Source organism: Tiliqua scincoides, chromosome 6 (genome assembly GCF_035046505.1).
Source record: "Tiliqua scincoides isolate rTilSci1 chromosome 6, rTilSci1.hap2, whole genome shotgun sequence".
In the NCBI taxonomy this organism is placed as follows: domain Eukaryota; kingdom Metazoa; phylum Chordata; class Lepidosauria; order Squamata; family Scincidae; genus Tiliqua; species Tiliqua scincoides.
This window is the reverse complement of record NC_089826.1, coordinates 19,800,777-19,826,949: the sequence shown is the minus strand read 5'-3', so window position 1 is coordinate 19,826,949 and position 26,173 is coordinate 19,800,777. Positions and strand designations below refer to the sequence as shown.

At 43.9% G+C, this 26,173-nt stretch overlaps 1 protein-coding gene across 1 annotated transcript in view; it reads left to right on the top strand.

Moving 5' to 3' along the window:
• PPP3CA (protein phosphatase 3 catalytic subunit alpha) overlaps positions 1-26,173 on the top strand; it is a 254,857-nt gene that overhangs the window by 200,838 nt on the left and 27,846 nt on the right. The window contains exons 7-10 of the mRNA XM_066631723.1: positions 8,859-8,936; positions 12,218-12,312; positions 17,445-17,570; positions 25,585-25,659. Coding sequence (XP_066487820.1) covers positions 8,859-8,936; positions 12,218-12,312; positions 17,445-17,570; positions 25,585-25,659 — 374 coding nt within the window. The remainder of the gene's footprint in view (positions 1-8,858; positions 8,937-12,217; positions 12,313-17,444; positions 17,571-25,584; positions 25,660-26,173) is intronic.

Below are 26,173 nucleotides of genomic sequence, written 5' to 3'. Positions count from 1 at the left end.
CTCGACTTGTTAGAAGTCTTATCCCTCCTATTTCTTTTGTTCCTTAGGGAACAAGGGTTTATTTTCAGATTGGATTTTCAAGGTGTAGATGCTGAAGAGAGACATGAGTTATTAAGTTAATTGCATTTCACAGTACTGCATCTCAAAAAGGACATCAGACACTTAGAAAAGCTGCTGAAAAGCACAGTCAAAATGACCATGGAGTGCTGTGCCTAGGATTGGAGCACCTTTACTGTATGAAAGGGCTAAAGTGTTTGTGGTTATTTTAGGTTTGGAAATATATACTTTTTAGGATCAGGACCCACCTAAAGAAGTTTCACTTTACCCGTTGCTCAAGCCTCTTCGGCTATAATGGTGATTGGGCAGCAGTGCTTCCCCCCAAGAAGCAGGTTGTTTAACCCTTGATGCATATAGACTAATCTGCCTTCTCAGTTTCACAACCCACCAAAATTCACTCATGACCCGTGGTGGGCCATGGATACACAGTTTGGGAAGTGCTGTACTAGGACTTTCCAGAACCAATGCAATGGCAATGTAGCCCCAAGGCAAGGGAATAAATGTTCCCTTATCTTAGGAAGGCCTCTGTAACTGCCCCACCACCACAGGATGCAGTGTGCACCCTGTTGACACAGCTGCATCAGCTCTGGAAAGTTGGGTAGGATTGACCCCCAGTTACCTATTGATATTGCTGGGCTATAGATTCTGAGCAAACAATAGAAAATTCTGCTTACAATACATATTTTGTGGTATTTGCTGCAACAGGTTGTAGTGATTGCTCAGGTGTCTTAAAAACAGGATTAGACAAATTTATGGAGGACTAGTCTAACAGTGGGCATCAACTATGATAGCTGAATGGGACCTCTGGATTCAAAATCAATATCTCTATTAATAACAGCTGCTGAGAGAGCTATTGCTTTTATATTGTGAGCTGTGAGATTCTCAGGAACACCTCCTTGTCTACTGTGATAAACAGGATGCTGGACTATGTGAACCTTTTTGGTGTGACCCTGCAGAAATGTTCTTATGTCATTGTTCCTTTGTGGGGTCAGGGGGACACGAGTGAATTAATGGCAATTGAACATGAATTGAACAAAACTGAGTTTGTCCAGCGAATGAAAACTAATCCCTTGCTTACTCTCATTGCAACACCCTAGACGTTCTTAGTAAAATTATAAGGTGGTGAAAACTACTCCCAGTTTTTGTGATAGCAACTTCCAGAGGAGGAGTTATTTTAGTCTGTAACAGCAAAGAGTCTTGTGACACCTTAAAGATGAACAAACTATTGTGACAAAAGCTTTCATGGGGTACAGTTAATGTCATCAGACACATACAGTGAAAGCTTTAGTAGACAGGGATATATCATAGGTGCACGCCTATAAAGCAAGAAATTTCTGCCAATAAATCAAGTGTAAATCATCTCCTCCCCTTATCTTCTAGGCCAGGAGTGCCCAAACCCTGGCCCTGGGGCCACTTGCGGCCCTCAAGGACTCCCGGTCTGGCCCGCAGGGGGCCCCCAGTCTCCAATAAGCCTCTGACCCTCCAGAGACTTGCTAGAGCCCACGCTGGCCTGACACAACCACTCTCAGCATGATGGCCAACTGTTCAACGTCATGTGTGAGCTGTGGGACGAGGGCTTCCTCCACTGCTTGCTGTTTACGTCTGTGATGCAGCAGCAGCAGAGAAGGAAAGGCCGGTCTTGCTTTGTGCAAAGACTTTTATAGGCCTTGAGTTATTGCAAGACCTTCATTCATTCATATAAGTTCCATCTCTAATATACTCATTTATGTAAATTTATTCAAATTTGAAATGTAAATTATTTTTTCCCTGGCCCCCAACACAGTGTCAGAGAGATGATGTGGCCCTCCTGCGAAAACGTTTGGATACCCCTGTTCCAGGCCACTCAGTGGTCAGGGGTGTTGTGGCAGCAGAGGTAATGACAGGGCAATCAATCTCTATGGTGACCCAGCTACAAAGCAAGCTGCCCCCACAGTTAACCTTTTATTCTCCTCCTGAGCAAAAAGCCAGCCAGGGCACAAGGCTTCCATTTAAATCAAGCAAGCCTCCTTCTCTTAAGCAGACTGTTCTGCACCCTCATTCCATTTTGCAAATGTTTGGCAGAGGTCTGCTTTTTTAAACAGGATGTAATCCTTGCTTCCATCTGAAGCAGCAAACTGTAGCTAAAGTTAACCTTTTCACTGCTCCTGATATTTCCATTTAAATCAAGCCTCCTTCTCTTTGGCAGGATCACACCCAACCCTTCTGCACCATTTTGCAAATGTTTTGCAAACATTTTACAAAATATTTTGCACCAGTTAGCAAATTTTGCATTTTGGACCATTTTGCAAATGTTTGGCAGAGGTCTGATTTTTAAAACACCAGGATGTAATCATCATTTTCTTCTGAAACACAGTCCCAGGCTACAATTCAGTGCACCATTACTTAAGAATAGCACCCATGGAAAGCTGCGGGTCTACTTCTGAGTAAATTGGGTTGCAACTATGTGTAGCTGATGCTCAGTCCTTGTTGCATGTCTTTCTGCTGTGAACTGAATTACACACTCCCAGTTATATGTTATATGTAGAGCCTCTGGCTTCACACAGCAGGCACCTTTAAAGAAGGATTTGATTAATGGTTCTACTGTATAAGAACATAAGAACAGCCACACTGGATCAGGCCATAGGCCCATCTAGTCCAGCTTCCTGTATCTCACAGCGGCCCACCAAATGCCCCTGGGAGCACAACAGATATTGTTTACAGTGCACTTACTTTGATAGTGTTTACAAAAAGGTTGTGAAGACCAGGATTTAAAAAGTTAATGAATAAAAATGTCTTCGGATCTTTTATTATATTGTTAATACATTAGGGACTGTACAGTACTTAGGTAACAATTACTGGTAGTTGTTTTTCAGAATCTGGCCTTGGGTAAAATCAGACAAAACTATAGTTAGACATCCCCCCTAAGTTAAACGCCAACGTCATAGAAAATTCCATTATTTTGTCTCAAAACCTGCCTTTGACTTATCTTTGAGATCAACTTATACTCGAGTGTCTACAGTATGTGTATCAGCTACTTTAAATTTTATCTTCTCTGTAATGCATACTCACATAGACACCCTTCTGAAAATTTGACTTTATGCATCTGATTAAATGGACTGTAGTCTACAAAAGTTTGTACTACAGTAAGAGTGTCAGAGCCCAATCCTATGTCCATCTACTTATGAGTCAATGAGGCTTACTTCCAGGTAAGTGTGGATAGGATTGGGCTCTCAGTCTTTAAGGTGCCTTGAGACAGTTTCTGTGAGTTCCTTGTATTGTAATATTTTAAAAGCGGCAGAGAAATCCTCGAGTTTTTCAGGGGTTAGCAAAAAACCTCTGAAAGATGCTTGATTTTTGGGCCAGTTAATTTTGTTAAACTAAAGAGACCTGTTGGTGTTGGGTTGATTTTTAAAGACGAGGCTGTTCTTAAGAGAGGTCTATAATAGTGCAAAACATTAATGCCAAGCTCAAGGGAAATTAATTTTCTTATCCAGCACAGTAGAAAAATGTCAGTTGAATCATAATAGCCCATCAAGAGAACAGATCATATCATTATGCACCAAAGGTCCTGTCTCTGTGTGTAAAGCAAATATGCTGATAATATCAACTGGTAGTTAAAATATAGATTGCTTTAAGTTGAACTATGATGATTTTGTGACAGGTCAAACATATCACAAACAGGACCAGGCAAGTAGTGCTGTTCAAGCAACCACCTTGACTTGCATCGCATTTGGGTGCTCATTTGGCTGCAAGCGACACATACAAATGCTCAAAACAAAAACAGTTCCATTTTTAAAGACTTCTAAATTGGTTGTGTGTGTCTGTCTCATTTTGGGGGGTTTTGTGTTAATTCTCACACGGCCACTTTGGAATTGTAGCATAGGGAGGTGGAGGTGGTAGCTGCCCTAGTGTCACTTGTCAGAGGAGTGACCTAGCGACTTACAGCACAGAGTGACCTACAGCACAGCTTCTGTAATTTCTGCCCATTCCTTTCTGATGCATTTGGAGCCCAGTCCCTATAAGTGATTGTGTGGGTTCCCCAACAGTGAGAGGTGAGGAGACTGTATTGTATCTTTTCAATGTTGCCAGTACTATCTTCAGAGGGGCAATTTTCTTCTGTGTTGGACCTAGGGCCTGCTTGATACCATCATACATCCCCTTGATGTTGCCCGTGTCAGCTGCTATCTGTATCTCGGAACAGAGCTGGAGCCAGTAGTCGTTAGCACATCTCCTGGCAGTCTGTTGGACTTTGCTGCGAGCGGTTCGGAGGACCTGCAGGTTGCGCTCACTGGGACAGGCCTTGTATGCTGCTTGAGCTCTCCTCTTTTCCTCAATGACTGGTGTCAACTCCTCAGAGTGGGCTTCAAACCAGTCTGCCGCCTTGTTGGTCTTCTTGCCGAATATGGACAAGGCGGTGTTGTAAACGGTATTCTTGAAATGTTCCCATCTGTTGGATGCGTTTGCGTCGGCCGGGCCTGGAAGAGATTCCTCAAGCGCTCGTGCAAATTCCTCCACTTTTCTCTGATCCCGGGTCTTGCTGGTATCAATGCGAGGTCTTCCTTCCTTTTTCGTGTGATACAGTCGCTTTGTTTGCAGTTTCACTCTGCTGCATACCAGGGAGTGGTCAGTGTCGCAGGCAGCACCATGATAACTGCGTGTGATCTTGATGCTGGGAAGGCTGGAGCGTCTGGTGAGGATCAGGTCAAGCTGGTGCCAGTGCTTTGATCTTGGATGTCTCCAAGAGACTCTATGTTGGGGCTTTGTGTTGAAGAACGTGTTGCTGACACAGAGACCGTGATGACAGCAAAACTCTAGCAGGCGTTGGCCATTTTCGTTCATCCTCCCAGTGCCAAACTGACCTAAGCAAGTGGGACCCTCTGAAGTCTGCCACAGGCGAGGTCATCCAGGATCGGGCGCAGCAGATGGAACGCTGGGTGCAGCACTACTCTGAGCTATATTCCAGAGAAAATGTAGTCACCGAAGAAGCGCTGAACAACATTGAGTGCCTGCCTGTGCTGGAAGAGCTTGACAGTGAACCAACCCTAGAAGAACTTCACGTGGCCCTGGACTCCCTTGCCTTTGGCAAGGCACCTGGAAAAGACAGCATCCCTGCTGAAGTCCTAAAATGCTGCAAAGAGATCATCGTCACTGAGCTGCATGAAATCCTCTGTCTCTGCTGGAGAGAAGGTGGAGTACCTCAAGACATGAGGGATGCAAACATCATCACGCTGTACAAGAACAAAGGTGACAGGGGTGACTGCAACAACTACCGCGGCATCTCTCTCCTTAGCGTTGTAGGAAAGCTGTTTGCCCGAGTTGTACTAAAGAGGCTCCAGGTACTTGCAGAGAGCGTCTATCCAGAATCGCAGTGTGGATTCCGAGCCAACAGGTCCACCACCGATATGGTATTCTCCCTTAGACAACTGCAGGAGAAATGCAGGGAACAACGACAGCCACTCTTTATAGCTTTCATAGATCTCACAAAGGCTTTCGACCTGGTCAGCAGAGACGGCCTCTTCAAGATTCTCCCCAAGATTGGATGTCCACCCAGGCTCCTCAGCATCATCAGATCTTTCCACAAGGACATGAAGGGCACTGTTGTCTTCGATGGCTCCACATCAGACCCTTTTGACATCCGAAGCGGAGTGAAGCAGGGCTGTGTTCTTGCACCAACCTTGTTTGGGATTTTCTTCGCTGTCCTGCTGAAGCAGGCCTTTGGAACTGCAACAGAAGGCATCTATCTCCGGACCAGATCAGACGGAAAGCTCTTCAACCTCTCCAGACTGAGAGCAAAATCCAAAGTCCAGCTGAAATGTCTGCATGACTTCCTCTTTGCCGACGATGCAGCTGTCACTACCCACTCTGCCAAAGATCTCCAGCAGCTCATGGATCGTTTTAGCAAGGTCTGCCAAGATTTTGGACTGACAATCAGCCTGAAGAAAACACAGGTCATGGTTCAGGATGTGGACTCACCTCCCTGCATTACAATCTCTGCACATGAACTGGAGGTTGTCCATGACTTTGTGTACCTTGGCTCAACGATCTCCGACACTCTTTCTCTCGATACCGAGCTAAACAAGCGCATCGGTAAAGCAGCTACCACGTTTTCCAGACTCACAAAGAGAGTCTGGTCCAACAAGAAGCTGACGGAACATACCAAGATCCAGGTCTACAGAGCTTGCGTCCTGAGTACACTTCTGTACTGCAGCGAGTCATGGACTCTTCGCTCACAACAGGAGAGGAAACTGAGCGCTTTCCACATGCGCTGCCTCCGACGCATCCTCGGCATCACCTGGCAGGACAAAGTTCCAAACAACACAGTCCTGGAACGTGCTGGAATCCCTAGCATGTATTCACTGCTGAAACAGAGACGCCTGCGTTGGCTTGGTCATGTCGTGAGAATGGATGATGGCCGGATCCCAAAGGATCTCTTCTATGGAGAACTCGTGCAAGGAAAGCGCCCTACAGGTAGACCACAGCTGCGATACAAGGACATCTGCAAGAGGGATCTGAAGGCCTTAGGGATGGACCTCAACAAGTGGGAAACCCTGGCCTCTGAGCGGCCCGCTTGGAGGCAGGCTGTGCAGCATGGCCTTTCCCAGTTTGAAGAGACACTTTGCCAACAGTCTGAGGCTAAGAGGCAAAGAAGGAAGGCCCATAGCCAGGGAGACAGACCAGGGACAGACTGCACTTGCTCCCGGTGTGGAAGGGATTGTCACTCCCGGATTGGCCTTTTCAGCCACACTAGACGCTGTGCCAGAACCACCTTTCAGAGCGCGATACCATAGTCTTTCGAGACTGAAGGTTGCCAATACTAAGTACTATCTTTATGCAGTCATGACTGAGAATTTGATTGACCCTTTACATTAAATATTATTCTCCTGTGCTTCATTATCCATAAGTGTAATCCCAGGTAAAAGATTTGGAGTATACAGTGACACTCCTGGCACTTTTATCTGCAGAGTAAAAATGTTTTAAAAGTGAATAAAGCCCCCACCTCAGCCACTTGTCCAGGCATGAATTCAAGATTGCTAGCTGTGACCAAGTGAGGGAGTGCTTTATTGGTCTGGGAGGTCACTTCCATGTGACTTTTTTTTTTACAACTGAATGTAACATCTTGCATGCCTTGATACAGTGATCCTCCCATTAGCTCTCCACACCATTGTACTCTTCACACCACTGATCCTCTCCTATGGCATGAAACTCCTGCACACTGGTGACTAATCTCTCCAGCATAGGTGTCAATATGCTGTCGGGAGATCCATGTGTAAATCTGTCCTAGATGCAGTACAAATAATTTGTAGACCGTACCTTGTACAGTGTGATTGAAAGATGGCTCATAGGTTGAAATTTGGATACACCAAAACACTGTCATTCCTAAATCTAATGTTTTATCTGGTAATGACTGGAACGTCTCGATTCGTGAGTGTCCTTTTGCGGTAGTAAGAGGGCAAATTATATTGTTCAACAATGAAATTTTTACAAGAATGGAAATAGTTTTTCTTTATAGATTTTTGGGCGCTGAACACGAAAATAATAGTAAAAATCCTCTATTAGCTATGGTTTCAGATTAATCTGACTTTTTATATTTTGTATAGATACCACATGTATTTCAATGGGATGTCCAAACTGGATGGATCTGGTTCTAACCACTTCTTTGGTATGATCACGTGATTTATGAGGCAGACATGTGATCCAACTCACCCGGACTGGAATTTAATGTTTGCCACGCTAACTTATGAATGTCGCTATTATAACATCCCATTGAAATATATGTGAAACAGAAATGGTCGATTTACTTGGAAATTTGAGCTAGGAGAGTATTTTAACTGTGATTTTCGCGTTCAGCAACCAAAAATCTATAAAGAACGGCTAACTTCGTTTTTGTAAAAAAAAAGTTAAAATTTTTGAACAGTGTTATACACAGTGAAATGCAATTTATCTGTGCCTCTTTCCACTGAAATCAGCATTTGTATATTGTATCCCAAGACAAACTGAAAACAGTCACTAAGGCCCAAATCCTAACCAACTTTCCCACACTGGCATAGTTGTGCCAATGGGATGTGTGGGTCATCCTGCAGTTGGGTGGCACTCACAGAGACCTCCTCAAAGTAAGGAAATATTTGTTCCCTTACCTCAGAGCTGCAGTGCTAGAAAGTGGGTTAGGATTGTGCCCTAAATGAAATAATCAAGTTCCAAGCAGAGTTATATGTGTACACTTTGATGAACACACCACACTTGCCACATAAAACATATACCTTTATGAAGGTCAGGTTAAGATTAAGGGAGGCATTCCTAATATTTCTGAAAACAGATTGTCTACTTCACTGAATGCAGATGGAGCTTGCTCTAAGGTAAGAACAGTAACCTGGGAGTAAATCCCACTGGACTCAGTGAGATCTAATTCCAAGAATACTAGGAATGCCTCCCTGTCTTTGAGCCCAGTTGAGTATCTTCTGTATATACAGGTCAGTCCTTTTTATCAACAGGTTCCAAACCTGCAGTGTAGGACTGACCTGACCTCCAGATGCAACTGGAATGCATGTCCAGAGGTCAGATCCCCAGCCTGTGGATTCATTTATCTATGGGTTTCAGGAATGGAACCCCTGCAGATGCCAATGTTGGTCTATAACAAGTTTCTTGCCTTTATCACATGCACAGTTGTTTTTTTTTTTTGCAAAGAAGCTGTGCTTTCATAAAAGTGCCTGACCTCATAGTCTGAATGTTTCTGAATTAATCAGAGATGTTGTGAGTGTCGGAGGCAAATGGATGGCTTCTGGTCCTTTCATTAACAAATGTTTCCTCCTTTTCCTCCCCAACAGTTACCCTGCTGTATGCGACTTCCTACAGCACAATAACTTATTATCTATACTCCGAGCTCATGAAGCCCAGGATGCCGGGTGAGTGTTTTTCCTTGCTTTTTGAATAAATGATGTTCCCTTGCGTTGCCTTCTGTATGTTTCCTCTCCAAGCCTGCTGAGGGGAAATGCTTTTAAATGTCCTTCAAAATGAAAAATGGCCATGGCTGAGTGCTTCAAAACAGCCGAATGAAAACCAACTTTTTCAAGCTATCTAGCTGTCTTGTAGGATCCTTAGGGCTGCTTTACACGTGACTTTTTTCTTTCACAGGGAGAACCTCTGTGTAGGAAAGTAAAACACACATTCTGCAAAAACAAGCCCATACTGTGAGTTATGAAAATGTGTGTGTTTGTGTCTTATTTTGCCACAGCAACATACATTTGGATGCCATGTACATGGGAACATGTTAAACATTTTTTCAACATTAAGGTATGTGTAAAGCTGCCTTTAGGTATTAGTGAAGCTAGTGAACAGTTGCCAAAGAAGGCTTTTTATAAAGAAAATGTTAAATATTTTCTGTAGTAGGTGAAGGAAATTATCTCACTTAGAACCTAAGTGGCATGGAGTAGAATGGCAGTGAACCTGGGGCCCTCCAAAAAATGTTTCCAGTTGGGCACCGCAGTGCCCTGAGGATCATTTGCAAGTAAAAAATAAAACTTTATTGAGACCTTTTTCAGTAAAGCAGTATAGTTGCACGTAAGATGTTGGGGTCAGTAACACCCCACAATGTAAAGTATATAGCTTCTATAAGAAGAGACCCCATGTCTGAGTTCCCCCCATGCTTGAACATAAAGCCACAGATTGTGCCATTAACCTGAGACCTTTCCAATAACCCCATGACCGTTTGTTTCATGGAATACTGTTTGGCTCTTTTTCCCCCCCCTCTTGCTAATCAGAATCTGCAGGAAAAATAACTGGCTTTTTTCCTGGTTGCTAGTCAGGAGTAAAAGGAAATGAATAACCACAGCCAGCAAATCAACTACTGTTTACAAAGTGACTTGCAAGGGCATCCCTTAGTTCTACAAACAGTGTATGGGAGCTAAATTAAGTGTGCCGGCCTGCAGAGGCTGTATCCAGCCTCTGCGCCGACTTGGGGAGGGAGGGTTGCCTTGGCCGAGCTTGTCCAACGCAAGGGTCGGGGGAGGGTGGAGAGGGAGGCGGAGAGAAGGTGTACTGGGGTGGGGGAGGGCGGTCCCAGGGGCAGGGAGCAGGAGGCAGGGCTGGGACTCTGCTGTTATGCTGGATTCTAACCCTGTTACCCAAACAGCACGGAGCACCTTGAACCTGCTCTGTTCTCCTCAGACTTGAGATCTCCTGAGGTGGCATAAGTCCAAGGAGACCCACTGGGCTTTGGTCTTAATTGGTGGCTTACCCAGGGGTAAGGGGAAGAGTTTCCTGCCTGTTCCAGTGCATAATTCCTCTGCACTATAGTAAACAGTGTTTTGTGGAATCATTTTTACTCCAGTACCTTATGCACAGTTTTTCAGTTTTATCTACCATTCAAACAGGTGTGGAAGTGACCCCCCCCAAAAGTAATGTATAAGAATATATACATTGATTTTTCCATTAGGTTTTAGAAGTGGAGACCTTGAAATATTGCATGTTCATTCAAACATCGTCATAGTTAAGGATGCTTGGTGCATGGAGTTGCAAGTTGTCTCCCTAAGGCAGTGGCTCTCAAACTTTTCTAGCTCGCGCCTCCCCTGATCCTTGTAGCCATTGGCCACGGCTCCCCATTACAACACCTCACCTCAGTTACCCCCAAAATGGGGATGAAGGTGTTATAATTATATACTAGAAACAAGGCTGCCAGCACTCTGAGGCTGCAATCCTAACCACACTTACCTGAGAGTAAGCCCCATTGAACAAAATAGAACTTACTTCTGAGTAGACCTGGTTAGGATTGTGCCCTGAGTTTGTTAGCAGCACACCTGGATGATTTTGGAAAGGGAGGGGGGAAGTGATGGATTTGCAGGAGGGGAAGACTTTGTTTTGTGTGTATCTGCTAATTGCAAACTGAGAGGAGGCCTCGGTGAGTGCCACCCAACTGCAGTATGCAGCACACGTCCCATTGGTACAGCTATGCCAGTGCTAGGGAATTTGTTAGGATTTGGGCCTAAATGTTTTGGGGACTTTTTGGTTGGCACACGTTTCAGACGTTTGTGATCAAAAGTTAGAAACCCCAGCAATTTATTCCACTGTTGCCAATGTTTATATTAAATACGTCTGTAAAATTGTTATTCTCAATATATTCAAAAGCTTTGTGAAATGAATTGTGTATCCTTAATGATGTATCCAACAATTCATCAGGTTTCATTTTCTGTATGCTGAAAGTTAAGTACAAGATAGAGATTCAAGTTACAATTACTTTAGAAGTGATGGGTTGCTTTTTGCTTTGTTTTACTGCCAAGATTTTTAGAGTGTTTTTATATTCCTAAGGGAATATAAAGAGGAGGGTATAAAGGAAAGAAAGTGCTGTGTCTGTTCATTACTCTTGCCTCTTCCTAGGGAGGAAATATCATATTGGTTGGTTTGTTTCCAAGATTCTGAGGTCTTTCATTTTCACTGCTGATCAAATAAGTATAGACCAGCTGAGACAGTAACGTTTTGTTGTCAGAAGCAAGACTACATGGGGAACAAAAATAGACATAAATCTCACTATTGCATGGCCTGCAGTAGAGCTGACATCTCGTTTTTAAAGTTAAGGATTTCCATGAAGAGGTTGAAGTTCCATGAAGTTTTTGTTTTTGCTTTGCTTTGCTTGTTCACACAGTATGTTGTAAGCATTCTACCAATACAAAACTGTTTATTTTTAAACTTACTCACAACTGTGCCCTACAAGTTGCTTTTCAAAGTTGGAGGAAGCCAGAAAGCTGCTTTGATACTTATGCAGTCTTTCATGATCAAACATCAGTTTATTAGAGTCTGACCTAGTCAGTCCCAAACCCAAAGGAAGGAAATTCACTTCAGCTGTGTTCAAAGGCTATATTCTTTAAGTTTAACCAGTTTGGGGCTGCAGATTATCTAACGCTGTGTCTAATGTATATTCCACTCAAGTGTCATTTAAAAAGAATTTTGAAGTCATCGTGGTTGGTAGATTGCACCCTATGACTATAATCAAGTGAACAAGTTGCACATGCAAGTCTTAATGAAATCCACATACTGTGCATATACATAACTAAATACTTTATCCTATATCTTTTATAATGTATCCTATAACTTAGCCAGTATCATGTAGCCATATTCATAACAAAATCTAGATCAACACTGCTATGCAAGCAATAGATGTTTCTAATAGTGTTGCTTATGCAATTTGTTTCAGGTATCGTATGTACAGGAAAAGCCAGACAACAGGCTTCCCTTCACTAATTACAATTTTTTCAGCACCAAACTATCTAGATGTATACAATAACAAAGGTAAGATAACTTTTGCCACTACAGTTGTATCTCACTTCACTGCTATTCTTTTGTGTTATTTAAATCAGTGGGCACCAAACCCGCTTAAACGGAGCTAACCATTCACAGGGGAGTCTGCTATCTGCATCTATAATCTCCCCCAAACCTCATTCCAGCTAGTCGCTCCCACATTATGTCACGCCAACAGACTTTGTGCCCAGATTTCTGGGCACATGTGCACAACATTTGGGAGAGATCAAAGATGAAGATAGAAGGCTCCCCGGTCATGATAAGCTCCGGTCATGCCAGGGAGGAATTTCTCAGCATACAGCAGTCCTGAGTTTGAAGACTGCTGGTTTAAATCAATTCACTTTTAATATAAGAACATAAGAACAGCCCCACTGGATCAGGCCATAGGCCCATCTAGTCCAGCTTCCTGTATCTCACAGCGGTCCTACCAAATGCCCCAGGGAGCATACCTGATAACAAGAGACCTGCATCCTAGTGCCCTCCCTTGCATCTGGCATTCTGACATAGCCCATTTCTAAAATCAGGAGGTTGCACATACACATCATGGCTTGTAACCCGTAATGGATTTTTCCTCCAGAAACTTGTCCAATTCCCTTTTAAAGGCATCCAGGCCAGATGCCATCACCACATCCTGTGGCAAGAAGTTCCAGAGACCAACCACACGCTGAGTAAAGAAATATTTTCTTTTGTCTGTCCTAACTCTCCCAACACTCAATTGTAGTGGATGTCCCCTGGTTCTGGTGTTATGTGAGTGTAAAGAGCATCTCCCTATCCACTTTATCCTTTTCATGCATAATTTTGTATGTCTCAGTCATGTCCCCCCTAAGGCGTCTCTTTTCTAGGCTGAAGAGGCCCAAGTGCTGTAGCCTTTCCTCATAAGGAAGGTGCCCGAGCCCCGTAATCATCTTAGTCGCTCTCTTTTGCACCTTTTCCATTTCCACTATGTCTTTTTTGAGATGCGGCGACCAGAACTGGACGCAATACTCCAGGTGTGGCCTTACCATCGATTTGTACAACGGCATTATAATATTAGCTGTTTTGTTCTCAATACCTTTTCTAATGATCCCAAGCATAGAATTGGCCTTCTTTACTGCCGCCGCACATTGGGTCGACACTTTCATCGAGGTATCCACAAGGACCCCAAGATCTCTGTCACAGACAGCTCAGAACCCATTAGCCTATATGTGAAGTTTTGATTTTTTTGCCCCAATGTATATGACTTTACACTTACTTACATTGAAACGCATCTGCCATTTTGCTGCCCATTCTGCCAGTTTGGAGAGCTCCTTCTGGAGCTCCTCACAATCACTTCTGGTCTTCACCACTCGGAAAAGTTTGGTTTTGTCTGCAAATTTAGCCACCTCACTGCTCAACCCTGTCTCCAGGTAGTCTTTCGGTAATCTTTCAGTAGTTCATGATTTTCATAATACTATTTTCATAGTTTAGATTTAATAACACAGGCCAACACACATTTTGCTGTCTTAAATGTTAGACCTATTCCTGGGTATATTTGGTTGCTGATTCCAAGAATGGAATGGTTTTGCTTAATCACATCTATATTCAGAGATATAGCATAACCTTGTTAGTGAATGGTTCAAGCAGCTTCCTCATGAGTAAGCCTTCCAAGAATGGAATGGTTTTGCTTAATCACATCTATATTCAGAGATATAGCATAACCTTGTTAGTGAATGGTTCAAGCAGCTTCCTCATGAGTAAGCCATGGTGTAGGTGTCCTCATGAGGACACAGCCTGAACCATTCACTGAGGATATGCTGTATCTCTGAAACTAGATGTGATAGGGCAAAACTGATGCCATTCTTGGAATCAGCACCTCAAATTCATATAAAACCACGGAAATTTTGAAATACCGTAAGTGTTTCTGACCCTCAGTTTCACAGGCATCTAATGCTCTGATTAGATGAAGCACTGTTAATGATAACAGTGACTACTGACATTCACAGTATCAAATTGTCAACATTTATATGTACATGTTGACATTCCCAAATCTCAGACAATCGGAGTACAAATATCTTTCTGCTAGTTACTGTAAGATTGAAAAGCAGGCAAGCGCTAAATTTTCCTTCAGACACTATATGACTTTTGAAGTATGATGACTTATGTCTTGTCTTCCTAACCCCTTTCCAGTTTAATAGTTGTATAAATGTAGGAGCTGGGCAACCGAATCCTGAGCTGCCCAGGGTGTGTGGCTGCCGCTGCATCCTGCACGGTTTGGGCATCCACCAGTGTCTCTTTGGAAGAGGACTTTTGTCCCTTCCCCCAGGTAAAGAGAGTAGCCCCGCAATGGGGCTACTCAATTCACCAACAACAAAAAGGTTGGCGGTGAATCAAGAGCCTCCGTGTAGGGTGGTGAGCCCAGCACCGAGGCTCTGGATCTGGTGGAGCTTTGCTCCACTGGTCCCACCTCCCTCCCCCAGCATGTCTCCTCCCCGCCCCTCCATAACTCCTCCTCCTCGCCCTCTCCCCACCCTCTGCCCGCCTCCCACTCCACCCTCACCGGAATGCCTCCTCCCTGCCTCCCCCCATTACTCCCTTTGGTTTACAAGACTTAAAAAAAGAGATCTAGGAAGAAGTAATATTTTTATTTACATGTAATAATAACCAGATAAAAGATGCTTAAACACTTTATTTTCTTTATTTGCACAAGCTTATAAACTACAGGAGCTGAGTTCTTTGCAAACTGCTGGAGCAAACCTGAGCTCTTTGCAGGGTAATAGCAGCTATCTAGCTTCAGGTCTTGACACAGTTAGTTATCTGATCTTTCTGTCACCAGTGTTTTGATTGGAGGAGCTGCTTGGGAGACCCACCAAAAATTGGGTCACAACCCATAGTTTGGGAATCACTGGTATAGTGGTTTGGGAGAGACCTTGAAGATCCAGGTTCAAATCCCTGCTTCAGCCATGAAGTTTCCTGGGCCGGTGACCTTGGGCCAGTCACTCTCAGCTTTTGCTACCTTAGAGGATTGTTGTGAGGAGGAAAGGAAAAATGTATACCACCCTGAGCTCTTTGCAGGAAGGGTGGTATAAAAATGTGGCAAATAAATACAATGTGTGGGATTGCAAACTAAAATGCAATACAATTCTGTATCTGTTCGTAGAATTGGTAGTAGGCCATGGTAGGTTTTGCAGTTTGCATAGCTAATGTCAGAGTGGGGGAAGGTACCTGACTTCTTCCAGTCCCTGTATTCAGACAATACTCATGCTTCAAAAGTATCAGAATGAGTGGACCAACAGCTGCTGTGTGGACACAAGAAAACCATCAGTCAATATCATTAGTAATAAAAAGGCAGGTGTAAATGCTGCTAATAAAATAGATAAGTAACAGATAAATATCCAGTTGCAGGTAATTAGATTTTAAAGGCAGGTGAGCTACACTATCATGACCAGCACAGTTTTTTGTTCTGTACCTACAATTTAGCTCCTTGTACAGAAGCAATTGGATCATACAATTACATTTGATAATAGTAAGTACAAATCCTGGGAAGAACTGAAATATTTTTCTCTGAAACCTTAATGGACAGTATAATTATCTTTTGTACAGTTTTTGGGAAATGGCAGTCCTTAAACCTTACAGATTTAACAGCACAATAGCACTACAAGAACATACTGAATGAAGCTGTTTTTCTTTCATCTCAGCTTTGCTCTCAATTAGGATATTTGTAGCTATTTAGTTTTTTCACATTGATCAGTTATAAAAGCATGTTTTCCCTTTTGCTTTTCAGATAATGGCCAAGATACTTTCCTCCTAGCCTTCAAAAATGAAGAGCGTTAAAAAAAATACAGTTTAAATGGTTGTTTCAAAGTTACTTATAACTTGAGTGCAATATCAGTAATATAAATTTTTAATGTAAGTTAAAGTTGCTTTTAGATCCTCAAGGAATTATTTCATCCCTCCATAGTTTTTCAATCCTAAAAGTTTTTAAGTTTTCAACCATCTGCTCTTTCAGAGGGATTTTTAGAGACTTCTTTCTAGTTGCTTTTTTAAAAAGTCTATTATTTACATAAATTATTGTTGAATTTAAATCATGTCATTTGTAATAAAATCTGATTTTTTATTCTTATAGCTGCAATTCATTTTCCTAACCAGTCTATACTGAGCTAAACTAGATTTGACTTAAATATTGTGCCTCTTGTACCCATGGCTGCTTCCTTTCCAATGCATGCAGAACAGTCATGAGAGAGCAGTTCAGATCAGAACCATAACAGAGCAAAGGGTATAATTTCCTTTGCCCATATCATGATCCTAAGACCTTGCACAGCTACTTTTTAATAACAATATTAGCAATAATTATAATAAAGCAAATGATATGTTTAACATTACATCTAGTTTGAATGTTACTCTTTGAACTGTCAGTATGAAAGCAAAACTGATGAGGAAACAAAGGTGATGGTCACTGACCCATTTCTAATTTGGATATACAAAAGATTTGCAAATTATTTTTGCCTTTTTTAGGAAACAACACATGTCTTATTATGTTGAAGGGAAGACCTGTATACAAATAGCAGCATATTTTTTTCGTTTTATACACAGATTATGAAATATTCTCTGTACAAATACAACAGAAATATTGGTGATTTGTTCTGTGAAAAGGGGCAGGGAATTGTATTAAAACAAACACTTTACCACTCAGAACTAATGGAGATTTGTGATCAGGATTAGTGCATAGCAGCCTCATGTATCTGCCTTGAAGATCATGGAAGTGCTGGGCATGGAAGAAGTTGACCTTTCTCCCCACGCACACCAAAATTGCTTTTTGCTTATGGGGCATGCATACTGATCAGTGCTGGGCTCTTGGGGAGAAGAAGGGCTGTACTCCAGCAACACTGATGCTATAGCAATTAGTTATAGTGAATCAACATCTTCCCTCTGCAGGCACTTTTTCCTGTTCAGCCATCTTGCCCTACCAGACATTGCATATGGTTAGCTCAAGATGTCTAGACAAGCCAGCTCAGTGTTACAGGTTGCACTTATCTGCCTACCTCAATACTTCGCTATGTTTTCAAGCCATGAGTTTTGTCCTCAGTTAACCACACTTGATGGAGAATTGTGCCAGGTAATTGCTAATGTCAAAGGGCTAATGATTTTTGTTTTCTTCCCCTTTGTAGCGGCAGTATTGAAATATGAGAACAACGTTATGAATATCAGACAGTTTAACTGTTCTCCTCATCCATACTGGCTTCCCAATTTCATGGATGTTTTCACCTGGTCCTTGCCGTTTGTTGGAGAGAAAGGTATGTCCACTACTTTCTCCATGGAATACAGTGAGTTGAGGGAGTCTTTATATACTGGCACACATGGCCCTTGGGGATGTCGGAAATGTGTGGATGAGCCCACATAAGGCAAAATATTGTTTAGGGTCAGCAGTAGAGTATAGTCTGGTACCATCATGTTTCTTCACTTTTGTTTTTAGCAGTTATAAAAATGCTTTTATTCCTTCCATATACAGTTGGGCCTCGGTATCTGTGAGGGATCCGTTCCCTGACCTCTTGCAGATTCTGAAATCCATGGATAAGCAAATCCACAGGTCAGTCCATTATTACTTCTGGACACAACCTGAGATGTTCTCCAGTTGTGTCCAGAGATGTTCATAGGCCACATGAGGCCTCTTTGGGCCTCAGAAACTCCTCCAGTGGTGCCAGAAAAGCACTTCTGGTCATTTTGGGACGCCCTGATTTGGTCTTTCACTGAGGTCCTGAATCCACAGATTAGGACCTGGATACCTTGTTTGAAATTCTTTGAATTTTTTTAAATGTGCATTTGAGGGTTAAGCTACCAGGGAATGAAATCTCAGTATACCATCTACCCCCATCCCTGTTTCTTAAAACCAGACTTCTTTATGTCATTATTTTTCAAAGTTAGGCTTGTTGTCCTGCACCATTCTACCTATTTTGCTCCCCCAACCCCACACAAATGTCTTGGGACAGAGTATTAGAAAACTGTGCAGCACAGAAGAGTGGAAACTTCCTTAAAACTATTCTAGTATATGATTTTACTTTAAAATAACAGGTGCGGGAGCAGTCTCGTAATTGTACGAGATGAAGGATTTCAGTTATACACAACTTCATTATTCATAATAGGAAGTACCAGATTAAAACTCCCCAACCCCAAAAGAAATCATGCTCTCTGACTTGGAAGTTTTGATCTCTAATAACATGTCTTGAGGAGATCCTGCTCCAAATCCCCCATTTACAGAAAGTTAGAGCTAGGAGTGCAAGGTCTATCACTGACAGTCAGTGTGTTGGTTTTTCGCTGTAGTTGTAAATATCAATTATTTGTTTTATTTATTTTATTTTTTTGTATACTTTAGTGTTTGTATTGATTGATTAACTGATTGAAACCTTTATTGGCATAAAATAATTTCCAGGAAATAGAGGCAGTGGACAACATAGAATGCACACAAGACAAGCATGAGCAAGATTTAAAAAAAACAACACACAACATCAAACAAGGCAAAGTAAAACAGCCAGGCACAAAAACCATTCACTATTAAAGACCAAGGGTGCCCACACCCCAGCCCTGGGGCCACTTGTGGTCCTCAAGGACTTCCAATGCGGCCTTCAGGGAGACCCCAGTCTCCATTGAGCCTCTGGCCCTCCGGAAACTTGCTGGAGCCCGCATTGGCCTGACACAACTGCTCTCAGCATGACCTCTTGCGTTAGCTTTGGGGTGAGGGCTCCCTTCACTGCTTGCTGTTTCACATCTGTGATGCAGTAGCGGCAGCAAAGAAAAGGCCAGCCCTTCATTCATTCATATAAGTTCCACCTCTAGTATATTAATTTATGTAAATGTATTCAAATTTTAATTGTAAATTTATTCTTTTTTTCCCCTGGACCCCGACACAGTGTCAGAGAGATAATGTGGCCATCCTACCAAAAACTTTAGACGCCCCTGTTCAAGACCAACATGCAGGGGAGCAGAAGTAGAAAAATTTACGCCTGGACAACACAGAATGCAAATATCTTGCTACACTTAGCGAGCAGGACTCATTTCTTCCATCCAACAAATGACGAACAGTATCAGTTCTGTGAGAATTTTGCAGAAATGGGGATAAAAATTGGTAATGTAGATCAGTATAGTGAGGGCAGTAAAGTAGTATAAGAACATAAGAAGAGCCCCGCTGGATCAAGCCAAAGGCCCATCTAGTCCAGCTTCCTGTATATCACAGTGGCCCACCAAATGCCCCAGTGAGCACACAAGACAACAGGAACAACCTATGTCCTGGTGCCCTCCCCTGCATCTGGCAGTCAGAGGCAGCTTGCCTCTAAAACCAAGAGCTTGGGGGTCGGACAGGCCGTTACAGGAGAAGGAGAGTTAATCATAGGCAGATCATCTCCCCTTCTGGTCCCTCCCCCAATTCTCGGATGCCTGGTGGTCTTGGCGGTGAGTCCCTGGATCTGAAGCTGCTACTTTTGAATGCCAGGTCGGTGAATAATAAGACCTGTATCATCCAGGATTTGATTCTGGATGAGAAAGCTGACCTGGTATGCATTACGGAGACCTGGTTGGACGTGGAGGGAGGCGTTAGTCTCTCTGAACTTTGTCCACCAGGCTTCCAGGTGTTGCAGCAGCCAAGATTGCAGGGACGGGGAGGGGGAGTTGCAATGGTCTATCGTGAGTCCATCTCCCTCACCAGGTGCCCTGTCCAGCAGTCTGCTGGGTTCGAGTGCCTGCATGTTGTGTTGAGAGGACCGGACAGGATTGGGATTCTGTTGGTGTACCACCTGCCCTGCTGCCCAACAGTCTCCCTGCCTGAGCTGACTGGGGTGATCTCGGGGGTGGCATTGAAGGCCCCCCGCCTGTTAGTGCTGGGGGACTTCAATGTTCATGCCGAGGCCCCTGCGGTAGGTGCAGCTCAGGATTTCATGGCTGCCATGACAACCATGGGCCTGTCCCAGAAGATCTTGGCCCCGACACATACTGCAGGACACGTGTTGGACCTGGTGTTTACAGCTGGGCACGGGGGCAGTGATCTGGATGTAGAGGAGATCAAGATCACTCCGTTGTCATGGACAGATCACTTCCTGGTAAGGTTTAGGCTGGTTGCGACTTCCTATCTCCGCAGAGGCGGGGGACCGTTTTCTATGGTCCGCCCCCGGAGGCTAATGGATCCTGAAGGTTTCCTGAGGGCTCTGGGGGATTTTCCCACTGCCGAGACTGGCACCTCATCTGAGGCCCTGGTTGACCTCTGGAACGGGAAAATGTCCAGGGCAGTGGATGAGATTGCTCCGGAGCGACCTCTGCCACGTCGCAGACTCGGAGCAGCTCCTTGGTTTACTGAGGAGCTGCGAAGGATGAAGCGGCAGGGCAGGCGTCTAGAGTGACGGTGGCAGAAAACTCGTGATGAATCCGATCGGACACGGAGTAGAGCTCATTATAGAGCCTATTCCGTGGCGGTGGTAGCAGCGAAGAAATCATTCTTCTCTGCTACCATTGCGTCTGCTGATAGCCGTCCAGCAGAACTGTTCTGTGTGGTGCGGGGCCTCCTCCATCAGGCCCCGCCAGTGGACCAGGAGGAATACATGGTCAGCCGCTGTGATGTGTTTGCGCAACATTTTGCAGATAAAATCGATCGCATTCGTTACGACTTGGATGCCACATTGACAATGTCTGATGATGTCCCCCTGGCAACTGCTTGTCCAGTGTTGTGGGATTCTTTTCAGCTTGTGCAGCCTGAGGATGTGGACAGACTCCTTTGGAGTGTGAGGCCGTCTGCCTGCCTGTTTGACCCTTGCCCAGCTTGGCTGATAAGAGCTGCCCGGGGTGGACTGGCTGAGTGGACGGGGAGGGTGGTCAACTCTTCTTTGGGGGAGGGGATGTTGCCACCTGCTTTGAAGTGGGCAGTGGTTCGCCCCTCCTGAAGAAGCCCTCCCTGGATTCCACTGTGTTGAACAACTATCGGCCAGTCTCCAACATCCCGTTTCTGGGCAAGGTAATTGAGCGGGTGGTGGCGGCCCAACTCCAGAGGGTCTTGGATGAAGCGGATTATCTGGATCCTTTTCAATCTGGTTTCAGGCCGGGCTTTGGGACGGAAACTGCCTTGGTCGCCTTGGTGGATGACCTACGCTGGGGACTGGACAGGGGGAGTGCGTCCCTGTTGGTCCTGCTGGACCTCTCAGCGGCTTTCGATACCATCAACCATGGTATCCTTCTGGGCCGATTGGCCGAGCTGGGAGTTGGAGGCACTGTTTTGCGGTGGTTCCGCTCCTACTTGGAAGGTCGGTCCCAGATGGTGGTGCTGGGGGATGCCTGTTCGACACAACTGGCCCTTGAAGTGCGGGATGCCGCAGGGTTCAATTCTGTCCCCCATGCTATTTAATATCTACGCTGGGAGAGGTCATCCGGGGGTTTGGAGTGGGGTGTCATCAATACGCTGATGACACCCAGCTTTATCTCTCCTTTCCTCCAGACTCCAGGGTGGCGGTTGAGGGCCTGGAGCGCTGTCTGGAAGCAGTGAGGATCTGGATGGGGGCTAACAAGCTGAAATTAAATCCGGACAAGACAGAGGCTCTCCTGTTCCGGAAATCCTCGATGCAGGTGCTGGATTATCGGCTTGCTCTGAATGGGGTTGCACTCCCTCTGAAGGAGCAGGTCCGCAGCTTGGGGGTCCACCTGGACTCGCAGCTGCTCCTGGATTCCCAGGTGGCAGCGGTGGCTAGGGGGGCCTTCACTCAGCTTCGGCTGGTGCGCCAGCTGCGTCCGTACTTGGATCGTGCAGACCTGGCCACGGTGATCCATGCTACGGTGACATCGAGGTTAGATTATTGTAATGCGCTTTATGTGGGGCTGCCCCTGAAGACGGTTCGGAAACTGCAATTAGTGCAGAATGCGGCGGCCCGTGTGGTCACTGGAGCTAGGTGGTTTGACTCTGTCAGTCCGCTTCTCCGGGGGCTACATTGGCTGCCCATTCGTTTCCGGGCCCAATTCAAGGTGCTGGTTTTGACCTTTAAAGCCCTATACTGCTCTGGGCCAGGCTATCTTAGAGATCGCCTACTCCCGTACAATCCGGCTCGTCCTCTCAGGTCATCAGAGAAGGCCTTTTTACAAGTACCGCCGCCTAAGGAGGTACGTGGGGCGGCGGCAAGAAATAGGGCCTTCTCAGTAGTGGCACCAACGTTGTGGAACTCCCTTCCCCTTGACTTGAGAATGGCTCCCTCTCTGGAGACTTTTCGGCAAGGCCTGAAGACCTTGCTGTTTAACCAAGCCTTCTGACTTCATGGCCTTTTTAACATCTTTTATACATCTTTTAGTTGCTTTTTACAGGCTTGATTCCTCTAAGTAGTGCTGTTTTATGCTCTTTTATTCTGACTTTTATCTGACTACTGTTTTTATGGGTTCTGCTAATGTGTTTTTTAATGTGTTTTTATCTGTTTGTGAAATTATGTTTTAATCTGTTTATATGTTGTTAGCCACCCTGGGTCCCTTTGGGGAGAAGGGCGGGATAGAAATAAAGTTTTATTATTTTTATTATTACCTACTATTACTTGTAACCCGTAATGAACTTCTCCTCCAGAAATTTGTCCAATCCCCTTTTAAAGGCATCCAGGCAAGATGCCATAACTACTTCTTGTGGCAAAGAGTTCCACAAACTAATTACACACGGGGTAAATAAATATTTTCTTCTGTCTGTCCTAACTCACCCAACACTCAACTTTCATGGATGTCCCCTGGTTCTGGTGTTATGTGAGAGGGAAATGAGCATCTCTCTATTCTGTCCATCCCCTGCATGATTTTGTATGTCTCAATCATGTCCCCCTCTCAAGCGCCTCTTTTGTAGACTGAAGAGGCCCAAATGCTGTAGCCTTTCCTCATAGGGAAGGTGCCCCAGCCCAGTAATCATTTTTGTTGCTCTCTTTTGCACCTTTCCCAATTCCACTATATCCTTTTTGAGATGTGGCGACCAGAACTGGACGCAATACTCCAGGTGTGGCCTAACCATTGATTTGTACAATGGCATTACAATATTTGCTGTCTTATTCTCAATGCCTTTCCTAATGATCCCAAGCATGGAATTAGCCTTCTTTACTGCCGCTGCACACTGGGTCGACACTTCCATCAAGGTGTCCACAAGGACCCCAGGATCTCTCTCCTGATCTGTCACATCAGATCAGCCTATGCCATTAGCTGATCAGCCATCAGCTGAATGGCACATCAGATAGCCATTAGCCTATATGTGAAGTTTTGATTTTTTGCCCCAATGTACATGACTTTACACTTACTTACATTGAAACGCATCTGCCATTTTGCTGCCCATTCTGCCAGTTTGGAGAGATCCTTCTGGAGCTCTTCACAATCTCTTCTGGTCAAGGTTTCAATTGTGGTTAAATCACAAGAACAATCTGAGAGCTCTCCAATGATATTGAATAGTGTTTGTATTTAAATGGTTGTGGGGTGCCTTGAGAGCCTTGTTTGGGGCAAAAGGCAGGGTGAAATTGCTTGAATGAATATTTTTTTTAATGGATTAGGGTCTTTTGTGTGGTGGCAGCACAACCTTGGAATTAATCTCCCAGGAAAAGCCACCAAGATACTATGGGCACAATCCTAACCAGGTCTACGCAGAAGTAAGTCCTATTTTGTTCAATGGGGCTTACTCTCAGGAAAGTATGGTTAGGATTGCAGCCCTTGTTGCATAACGTTTGGAACCAGGAGAACACATGCTTGTTCTGCAGGGCTTTTAAAATATTTTGATACTGATTTAGATATAGATATAATCTTCTTCTTTAGCATTTGTCCCATGTGATGGCATGGTCCACTATTCTGGATCGTCATTGCCATTTCTCACAGTTGCGGGCTTGGTCTGGGTGTAGGCGGGTGATATACAGGTCCAACCTTGTTATACACGGATTTTCTTATACAGAGGTTTGACTCAACATGAATGGCCACTGCAGATGAGAAGGAATGTGCTGATCCCTGGAGAAGGGGAAAAATGCACCCCTTTAAAATGCTACTCTTAGTGTTGTATAGATTTTTATCTCAACATGATGAGAAGGGCCCTTTAAGTTAAAGGAAAACAGTCCTTTACAATAGTTAGAAAGATGGCAGCCGGCTGACAATCCATTAATCATTCTCTCTCCAAGCAAACCCCTCCCTTCTCCCTGAACACCTGAAAGAAAGATAATCCTTTCTAAGCGCCTGGAGAGAGAAATAATGAGGCTCAATCTGTATATGAATGACTTCTGCTGCTTTACTTTCCATCATTTCATGTCTGATATATGTGTGGGGCTTTTAGTATGCTTAACAGATTTTTATTGTTGAAGCTGTTAAGTTGCCTTGAGCAACATTGGCCATAAGGGCAGTCTAGAAATCTCTTCAGAATTTCCGGCTACTCATTACTGAAAGGAAGCATTATTGTGCTTTGAGACTCTCTCTCTCTCTCTCTCTCTCTCTCTCTCTCTCTCTCTCTCTCTCTTCTGTATTATTCTCTAAGCTAATGGTGTAAGTGCAAAGCATATATCCATTCATGGATCTTCTTTCAGTTGGTGCTGTTCTGGAAGTCATTGATGCAGATCTCCCTTATAAAATGGGATCTGTAATATAGGCTGTAGATGCCCTACAACTTGCTATGAGGTAGGAACAGTTTGGGAATTGCCTTAGGCTGACCTCTGAGCCTGGTTAAACATACTGCTTTTTCAGCAAAATCAAAGGAATGCTTGGTGCAGAGGAGTCCTTACTTTGAAGACATGCTGTCAACTTGCATTAGCAGCCACCCAATGTTAGGTTTTGGTTATGGTACAGAGGATTCATAGATATAGAAATGCCTTATTTCCCTATTCAAACATTTCTAAGTATTTAGCTAAAATATCTTATTTTTTTGTAACTGACAGCACCCAAATACCTCAGCCCTTGTGCCTAGTATATTGGGGGGAGGGTGAGTAGCAAAACCAAAATGGACCAGTAGAGGGTCTGGTCAAAACTGTTTGAGTTGAGCTGAAAAGTAGGTTTTTGAGAAAAGAACGTTGGACTTTCCTTCTGTGTAACTCAGACACTGAAAGAGTGGGATGAATGTGTTTAAAAACAGGAACTTTTGCAGTGATCCTTCAGTTTCAGCAGTAAATTGTACCCATCATCCTTATTATCTTGGACCCTCATTCTCTCTATATTCCTGCTTATATAATAAAAGCTCTGTGCCATTGATATGCTGAGTGTTTTCTGCCATGACTATCATTAACCCTACTACTCTGATAGCCCTCTTGATGGATCCAGTAGCTGTACCAGCTTCTCACATCTTCTACTTGATTTCCCTTCTAGTGACAGAGATGCTAGTCAACGTGCTGAACATTTGCTCAGATGATGAACTTGGAACAGAAGAAGACGGCTTTGATGGTAAGAGCCTTGTGCTTTCTGTTGAGATGGTTTGCTTGGATTAACATTTTTGCCTGAAAATCTTATTAATTAGTTTGAAGGAAAGCTGTTGGGTGGGGTTTGGGGAGAACTCTCCAAAGCCCAATCCCTCCCCAAAACATGCTGTTGCTAGGCATTGACTTGTTTGCTTTATGCATGGTTTGTAAAGACCAAAATTACAAAATGGTCACTAGTACTAAAATATTTTTTTCTGTGCATCCCAAGTTTGCAGAGTATGGATGACCACCTTTAGAATGAGAGTCACTTATATGAATGGAATGTCATGGAGAGCCACTTAAGAAACAATAATAATATTCAATTTATGATGTTAAAGCTCATGATATTCAAGTTTGCTAAATAGTGCTATATCAGTCATACAGTTTAGCAAGTAAATTGTTCTAGGAAGAATGCTCTCCATTACTGTGATGGAAGTCTTCCTTATAGGATTGGAAATGAAGTTAAATTCATCAAGAAGCATTTTGGAGGAAAATAAAGA